This window comes from Mixophyes fleayi, chromosome 10, assembly GCF_038048845.1.
Source record: "Mixophyes fleayi isolate aMixFle1 chromosome 10, aMixFle1.hap1, whole genome shotgun sequence".
NCBI classification, from domain to species: Eukaryota; Metazoa; Chordata; class Amphibia; order Anura; family Limnodynastidae; genus Mixophyes; species Mixophyes fleayi.
This window is the reverse complement of record NC_134411.1, coordinates 15562813-15571962: the sequence shown is the minus strand read 5'-3', so window position 1 is coordinate 15571962 and position 9150 is coordinate 15562813. Positions and strand designations below refer to the sequence as shown.

At 40.9% G+C, this 9150-nt stretch overlaps 1 protein-coding gene across 1 annotated transcript; it reads left to right on the top strand.

Annotated features, from left to right (window-relative positions):
* Window positions 1–347: 347 nt before the first annotated feature.
* BET1L (Bet1 golgi vesicular membrane trafficking protein like) lies at window positions 348–9150 on the top strand. Its single transcript, XM_075187957.1, has 4 exons — window positions 348–446; window positions 2015–2106; window positions 2296–2352; window positions 8486–9150. Exons 1-4 carry the CDS (start codon window positions 428–430, stop codon window positions 8651–8653), a joined length of 336 nt encoding a protein of 111 aa, XP_075044058.1. The 5' UTR covers window positions 348–427; the 3' UTR covers window positions 8654–9150.

Sequence of the window (9150 nt, the reverse complement as noted above, 5' to 3'; positions counted from 1 at the left end):
TTTGTACTTAGAGATACAAATGAGCGTGAAGGAATGACAAAACATGATCCCGATGACTATGAGAAAAAAAAGCACCTTTTTAATAAAAATAAAAAAATACTTAATTATGCCTCTTGGCCCAGTTGAAATGTTTGGCATAATGCGTATAGATTGCCCTATAATGATGACATCAAAAACATTGCAACTGCAGCCTTCTGGTCAATCTCAGTATATAACAGTGTGACTGCTCAGTTACCACCAGGGGGCCTCAGTGAGACACTTAAAAAAAAGTTTCAGTATGCTGTGACTATGCCAACACTACACAATGTAGTCATTTACATATGGGGCGTGGCTTGCGGATGACTCCGCCCACGACCGAGGCGTATGACGATTGGTCCTATGACGCGGCAGATCCTGCTGCCACGTCACAGAGCGGAAGGAAAGAAAGATGGCGGAGTGGGGGAGAGGTATCCGATGACACAATGCTATTATGCCTTTCACTTGTCTTATGTTGTGCCCAATAGACGAGCGTGTGGTTCTGTGTGATGGGGATGGTGTGTGATGGGGATGGTCGTGTAGCTAAGGCTGTGTGTGTGTGTGTGTGTGTGTTCCTGGGATAACTGTATGTCGGTGATAGCTAACCTGTGACACTCCAGGTGTTGTGAAACTACAAGCCCCAGCATGCTCTGCCAGTAGATAGCTGGCAAAGCATGCTGGGGCTTGTAGTTTTGCAACACCTGGAGTGTCACAGGTTAGCCATCACTGCTTTATGTAGACTCACACTGTTGTTTATGGATTCTGTACACAGCAGCTTTGGATCTCCAGCTGTTGTGGAACTAAGGGCATGCTGGGATTTGTAGTTCCACCACCACCATATTGTCACAGGTTGTCTTAAACCTATGCTAGAATATATGTAACAAGAATTAAATCCTTCTCTGCATATACATTGTTTAGTCTTCAGTCTTTCATTGATCATATATATTCTATCCATTGCTTTGTTTAGAATATTAATGATATAAACCATGATCTAGATATTGACTTCTCTCATATGTCCCTCTATTATTATTATTATTATTTTATAGCAACCATGGTGTTATACAGCACTGTACAGAGAACTCGCATCAGTCCCTGCACCATTGGTGCTTACAGTCTAAATTCCCTAACACACACAGACACACACCATTTAAGTAAGCAGACAGTTAACCTACCATGTATGTCTGTGGCAGGAAACTCACACAAACGCAGGGAGAACATATAAACTCCACACAGATAGGGTCCTGTTTGGGAACCGAACTTATGACCACAGTGCTGTGAGGCAGCAATAATAACCACTATGCTACAGTGCAGCTTGAACTGCAATGACTAACGGGGCTCTGTTGAATGAGCAGCCTTGGTAATACTGTGAGCTCTATTTACTAATTTAGTCAGCCCAGTGTACCGTGATGGATAATGTTATGTATTGAATCATAACTGTGCGATGGATAATGTATCTCCGGTATTTAGTAAAATGTACTTGCTTTGCAATTCCCCCTCCTCTGCGATAGAGGATGGGGCTTTGCATTCCTCTTTACAGAGACGCGATGCATCTTATTTCTTACTTCCTGTTGATCTTCTGCGGATGCGCCAGTAAATTATTCGGTCATGAGCCATTTTCTTGTGTCGTATGCTCTCCCACATAAACATAAGTTTCTATAGGGTCTGTGTATGGTCGTTTGCCTAACATCATCCTGAGATGGCATTAGGATTTTAAGCTTTTCTCAGTTTTGTAATTTGGATAGCTTGACAGTCTCTATATTAATATATGGGGTCTGTGTTCAACAATTGTAAATGGGTTATGATTTCTCCTGCGTTGAACCCTTTGTAAATAATGCAGTGAGATGCAATGGCTTGTTTTACAGAAAAAACTGCTGTTTCTCTGTATGGCTCATTGCACCTTTGTAAATAGACCCCTCTATCTTTGTTGCTATCTTCTAGATCTCTTTGGTTTTTGATTGTTTTTTTAGGCTTTTACTAAACACTTCTTATGTCTACATAGGTTCAAATTCAGGTGCTGTGGATGAGATGATTGATGTTGAAAACAAGCGTCTTGCAGAAAATCTATCCTCCAAAGTGACCCGACTTAAATCAGTAAGTATGCCAAAAACAGCGCATACAAATCTGAGTGGACCTAGGACTAAATGATCAAACTATACCACAGCTGGCAAATCGTATAGAACTAGTAACAGTCTCACCTTGATTTACATGTATTTTGCATCCTAAATAAATATGTTGTGTATTACCTCTAATTACACACTGATAGATTGTCTCTCTTGGCAGCTTGCACTGGACATTGACCGAGAAGCGGATGATCATAACAAGTACTTGGACGGAATGGTGAGATTCTGCATGTGGTCATTGTTACTGATCACATATTCAGTGCAGCTCTATAATAATAGTAAATAAATAGTATTTTTAATGTTGAAAGAGACACTTGTCCCTAGTGCATGGTAAATAGGTTTCTGACAGTCTTTTTTTTTTTTTTTAAGATAATGATAATTCCATTGTTTGGAGGCTTTTCAGTGCACTAGATGCCACGACTATCTGGCTGATGGTCCACGAGCACTAGCAAGATGGAACAGAACTCATTTAGAGCATAGACAAGAATGGAGCACCATGATTAGTATGGAATCAATACTTTAGAGTGTGATAAACTGGCTTACAGTATGTTTAAAAACAATGAGTTCTAAAAGCAAGCAGATAGTTACTAGATGGATAATCCGGATCATATGGACAATTCTTTAAATTAGAATATTTAGGCATCTAGTGGAACGTTTTGTGGCCAAATGGAGCTTGTGGGCTTTGTCATAGAAATTAATTTTAACTGCTGACCTCTAAAGTTTTTGCAGAGTAACTGCCCCCAGATGGCATGTCTTTATACACATGAATACCGGGGTTACCTGATGAGCGTAAAACATTCGGGAACCAGCGCAGGGGTAACTGAAGTTGCTTATGCCAATAGTTACATAATCACAGCGGTAATCCCAGGGCCAGCCACATTGTGAATTCAGAGAGAAGCCTATGAATGTGGCGTTCTGTGTAATAAGTAAAGGGGAATAAGATATGTAAAAAAAATAAAAATAATAATGTTCTTTAAACTTGTTAGATAATGGAGTAGTGTCAGATGTAGAGTGGAGGATAGGTGTGTATAATAGAAATAGCATGAATATGTATGAGTGAGAATGGATGTATTATGTGTACTGAAGTAAGGGGGGCCCTGATAGACAATGATGCCATCAAGGCTGGCGCTAAATCTGGGAGTGCCTCACCCCCACTGCTTCTTACCCTAGCAGACAGGAGGCATCCTCTGTCCCGCAGAGTGGAAGTTTGGTGGTTGGCTGTGACATCATAGCCAAGTGTCACATCCACAGCCCATCACAGACATGGCGTAAAAGCAGCTGGTAGGATCACAGGCAATAAGCTTCCAGCTGCTTTTACTCCAGGGCATCGGTCATCGCTCCACCTGGGGGCATTGAAACCATTTGATGAGTGACCTCATGTCACTCAGAGTATTTTAGGCGCCCACTAATCATTAAAGTAATGGCATTTGTAGTCCTCTGAGGAGATTATAGTGGATGCTACAAACAGACATGTATAGTCCGTTTAAATGGACCCAGGCTTATCATGGGGGAGACGTGTCATGTCAACCAGTTGAAGAAAGAGTGGGCGAGGGAATCTTGATCTGGGATAATACTAGTAAGAAAAGGAATTGAGATATGCTGTACGTATATAAGGAATAAGTAAGTAATACAGGGTGGGATTTAGGGCAATTATTAAGGGGCGCGGAATAAGCTAGGGTGATTGTAAGCAGTTTGCAGACTTCTGTAATGTATAACATATAAGATCTTAAACACAGAAATGTGAATGAGTCCACGGTTTCAGTGATTTCTGTAGGACAAACAGTAGAGCAACTCTCTGAAATCGGCTTTTGGGGGCATTGGTTCCAGGTATATATAGATCCATGAATCAAAAATATAGTGTTGAATGTTTGGACAGAGCTATCGTTGTCGAAGAGCTATTTCGTCTTGTGTAGTTGTGTAGGGAGGTCCAAGCTGTAGCCGTATATAAAGAACAGGAATGGATAAACAAGGGCTGTCATAAAATGTACGTATCTGTCCAGTTTGTTGAGGTGTGAAGTAGCTCATTGGCTATATCGGTGTGAAGTTGGTGTAATTAGATAAATAATCATAGACTGAAATAACCGTCTCTTGCTCTCTGTACTTAGTAGGTGGTTTTTACCTGAGGAGGAGGTTGGGGTGTATTAAATGCGGTTTAATATGCTTTATTCGAACCGTCGGTTGGATGTGTTTTTTTGAACAAAAAAAATATTATTCATCTGTAGTTACATAAATTCGCAAGTGCTGTCTGCTGATTTAAAAGATACAAACCACATTCAATTTATTGAATACTTGCAGGTCACCCGGTGTTGCACGGGTCCCATATGTAATGTGGAGCAGTTCTTATATATTAGCAAATTATTTGGTAAATAGACCAAAGATGCTATTTAGAAAATAAAATTTATTGCTTTGTCGTTATGGCATGTTGTGGCGAGGTTTCCTCCCTGCAGTCAATTGTGCTTTGGTTGTATCTGTGTGCTAGACTTAAAGTTGTACCTATAATGATCTTTGGGAAAATCTGTTTGTGCAATTTTGCAAACCACCGTTGGTATGGATAATAGTCTTATTTGCAGCCTAGATGACGCCCGTATAATATGAAAACCAACTCAAGAAAATTAATAAACATTTTAAGATCTTTATCGACTATGATGAACTACACATTGTTATCATTACAAATCACAAATGTTAACACCAATGTAGATCCTAGTAGTTGCCTTTGTATTGTAGCAACAACATTCCATATCGCCAACTACATAGGCTGAATCCTAGCGGTTCAGACCAAGATATTCTCTCCCATCAAACACTACTGCACAGTGCCAGACTTACACAAACAACCTGAACCTATATTACAAAAAGCATTAACGTAAGTGAATAAAATCAATAGAATAACATTTTTACTTCCTAATAAATTCAATATTAAAGCCAGAGTGGATATGGGGCAGAATTCCAACATCAGTTGGACAATACCCAAATGTATAACCAATTATACTGACGAACACACAGCTGTTAATAAAATACTCGCTGACCACTGGCCTCTTATTGATGGTATCTGCAATCAATACCCATCCTATATAATAAGTCCAATACTATTTTCCCGGAGCTCAAAACATCATTAGCCCAAGCTCTTAGCCTGCGGACTATTCACAGCACAATTAATTACTCGCGGGCTTTACCAAATGTTTTCACTTTACAGTGAAAACATTTGGTAAAGCTTGTGTGTAAAATATTGTAATTTATTTACAGGCCTTACGGCCTGTAACTTTATGCATCCTGGAAAGACTTACTTGGCCCACACAGCCAACTGTATCAATTATCAAAGCCAATTTGTTATTCACCTCCTAACTTACCCTTGTGGCTTAGTGCATATCGACAAAAACATTGAACATTAGAAACATTGAGTAGTTTATTTTAAGCTAAAAATGTAGTCACCTTCAACATTTTTTGTTTTATCCAGACACCAAAATAAGAAAATGGTATTCAGAGGTAATGATATTATTCCTAACAACATCAGTGGTGGATACATTTATCTTATTAAAACAATATTGTATCTATAAACGTCAAAGTAGGTTTCCTCATGGTTTCAATGAACATCTGGGCCGAGCACCTTTTCTAAAAAAAAACCCCTTTATTAATGCCCATTTCTGCTGTGGCCACTGACACGGAGGGCAGCAGCTGGCACAGCTTACCTGTGAATCTCTCGGCTGCTACTTCTCCATGTTTGTAATAGGCGGGGGTATGGGACAGGGCTATGATGTCACAGCCCTGTGCCACATAATAGAAGATGCCATTAGGTTAGTGGGAGGAGGTCATCCTGTGGGGCTGTGGGGCACCTGAGGTGCCCAGAACTCTCACACCAGCCCTGGCTGTGACTGCTGGCATCATAGGTCCTTCTGCAGAATGCATTGTGATATTTGGCATCCTGGAGCAGGTTATACAGAAGCTCTTTCTCCCTGAGCACTGTCACCAGGACCACTCAGCTGTAATCATATGGGACTGATGTGTGATCATAAGCCCCCTAAGCTCAGAACTCTGTTCCACTCTGCAGTAGATACATCTCCTGCTCTGAGGGCGGCTGATGGGTTCAGAGGAACAGGATGTTACTGTGCCGCTCCACATTTATAGGGTGGTGGAGGACAGGGGGTTGGGATTATGAAAGCGGGATGACAAAGGGGTTAAAAGATGGGAGTTGGGTTATTAGAGAGGAAGTAAATATCTTTTACAAATTGTCTTAAACATATATAACGACATTCATACACATGTATGAAAATATATACACACACACATATCCATGCATTAAAAAGAAGAAAAAAAATACACACACACACCCTGATCAGCCACAACCTTAAAACCACCTGCCTAATATTGTGTAGGTTCCCCTCGTGTTGTCCAAAGCTCTGACCCATCAGGGCATGGACTCTACAAGACCTCTGAATTCGTCCTGTGGTATCTGGCACCAAGACGTTAGCAGCAGATCCTGTAAGACCTGTAACTTGAAAGTTGGGGCCTCCATGGCTCTGACTTGTTTTACCAGCACATCCAACAGATGTTTGATCGGATTGAGATCTGGGGAATTTGGAGGCCAAGTCCACACCTTAAACTCTGTCATGTTCCTCAAACCATTCCTGAACAATTTTTGTCACTTTGCAGTGTGGCAGAGCACATTATATACACCGATCAGCCACATTATAACCACTGACAAGTGAAGTGAATAACACTGATTATCTTGCCTGTCAAGGGGTGGGATTAATTAGGTAGCAAGTGAACAGTCAGTTCTTGAAGTTGATGTGTTTAAGCAGAAAAAACAGGCAAGCGTAAGGTTCTGAGTGACTTTGACAAGGGCCAAATTATGATGGCTGGACGACTGGGTCAGAGCATCTCCAAGATATCAGGTCTTGTGGGGTGTTCCCAGTACACAGTGCTTAGTACCTACCAAAAGTTGTCCAAGGAAGGACAACCGGTGATGCGGTCATGGACGCCCAAAGCACATTGATGCGTGTGAGGAGTGAAGACTAGCCCGTTTGGTCCATTCCCACCGAAGAGCTACTGTAGCACCAATTGCTGAAATAGTTAAAGCTGGCTATGATAGATAGGAGACAGAACACACAGTGTATCGCAGCTAGCTGCGTAGCCATTGAACCGTCGAAGTGCTCATGCTGACCCCTGTCCACCACCGAAAGTGCCTAAAAATGTCACGTGAGCGCCAGAACTGGACCATGGAGCAATTGAAGAAGATTGCATGGTCTTATGAATCCTGTTTTCCTTTAATTCATATTGAAGGCCAGGTGCATGCGAGTCATTTACCTGGGGAAGAAATGCCACCAGGATGCTTTATGGCAAGGAGACAAGCTGGCGGAGGGAGTGTGATGCTCTGGGCAATGTTCTACTGGGAAACCTTGAGTCCTGGCATTCGTGTGGATGTTAATTTGACACGTACCACCTACCTAAGCATTGTTGCAGATCAAGTACACCCCTTCATGGCAACAGTACTCCCTAATGGCAGTGTCTTCTTTCAGCATGATAATGCGCCCTGACACACTGCAAGAATTGTTCATGAATGGCTTGAGGAAAATGACAGAGTTCAAGGTGTTGACTTGGCCTCCAAATTCACCAGTTCTCAATTCGATCGAGAATCATTGTGCAAGTCCGAGCCATGGAGGGGTGGGATGTACAAGTCTGGAAAAACAAGTCTGAGTCATGGAGACCCCACCTCGCAACTTACAGGACTTAAAGGATCTGCTACTAATGTCTTGGTGTCAGATACCACAGAACACATTCAAAGTTCATGCCTCAACGGGTCAGAGCTGTTTTGGCGGCACAAGGGTGGACCTACACAATATGGTGGTTTTAATGTTGTGGCTAATCGGTGTATATGTGCATGCATTCAAGAAATAAGTCCCCCCAAGGATGCAATAATGTGACCTTATTGAGTTTAATGTGTTCCATATGTAAAAAGCCTATTAGTTATAATAGTGTAGGTGTTACTTACATTTTAAGCTATTTTTGTTTTTCTCTACAGCATAAAGAAGTTTACAGAATAGTTACTTATTGTTTTTAATCTATTGGAAGTTGGCTATTACACAGTTTAGTGTGAAGCAAATGCTTTTGAAAGAATATTGTTTGTTTGTTTTTTATATATCTTAACAACATAAATGTTTAGGATAATAACCGTATCTACATAATACTAAATTAGCCGGCCTTCTAGGGTAATCAGTGTAAAATGTATGTAGAAGTGAATGTTTGTGTTTAAAATCAGTGACCGTTAATGATTTAGTAGTAGTTCCACGTTATGTCTTAATGGCTAACTGGGGAAATATATTTATATGTTCTCACATTAGGTTTCCCTTCTCTTCTAGGACTCCGACTTCCTGAGTGTAACAGGTCTGCTGAGTGGCAGTGTAAAGAGATTCACAGGAATGGCTCGTTCGGGGCGAGATAATCGCAAGCTCTTGTGCTATGTTTCGGCTGGGCTTGTGGGACTCTTCTTCGTGTTATACTTTATAGTGTCCCGTGCCAGCACGTGATGGAAGTGAACTCTTTCACACCAAAGACATTCCTTACGTACAGACACCCTGTGACCCGCCTGTGGGGAGGGGTCTTTGGCTTAATATACAAGCCGAAGAGGATCTTGGCACTTTCACAAATCACTTCAACAACTAGGACAATTGATTAAACCTTTACTAATGTATTAGATACGTGATCAGTAGGATGTCCGAGCAGCGATGTGGGTAACAATAAATTGTATAATAGTAACGGCACACGCCTGCAAACTGCAGTTCACTATCGGTAAAAAAACAAAAACAAATAAACGATGTTGCAAAAATTCTAATTTTGTACCATACGTCATACGTACCTTCATAGAGACTGCATGTGCTGTGTTTTATAACACTCAAAACAGCATATGTGTTTTCCAACATAGCAACTCCTGGAGTGGAACATCTGAAAACATTGAAATGTATTTATATATTTGAAGCAATTTTTCTGTTTTAATTTCAAATAAAAAGAACTGCTTTATATTGAA

Coding starts and splice junctions, on each gene's coding strand:
- BET1L (XM_075187957.1), top strand. Junction 2,107..2,295: donor AAGTGACCCGACTTAAATCA/GTAAGTATGCCA, acceptor CTCTCTTGGCAG/CTTGCACTGGACATTGACCG. Junction 2,353..8,485: donor ACAAGTACTTGGACGGAATG/GTGAGATTCTGC, acceptor CTTCTCTTCTAG/GACTCCGACTTCCTGAGTGT.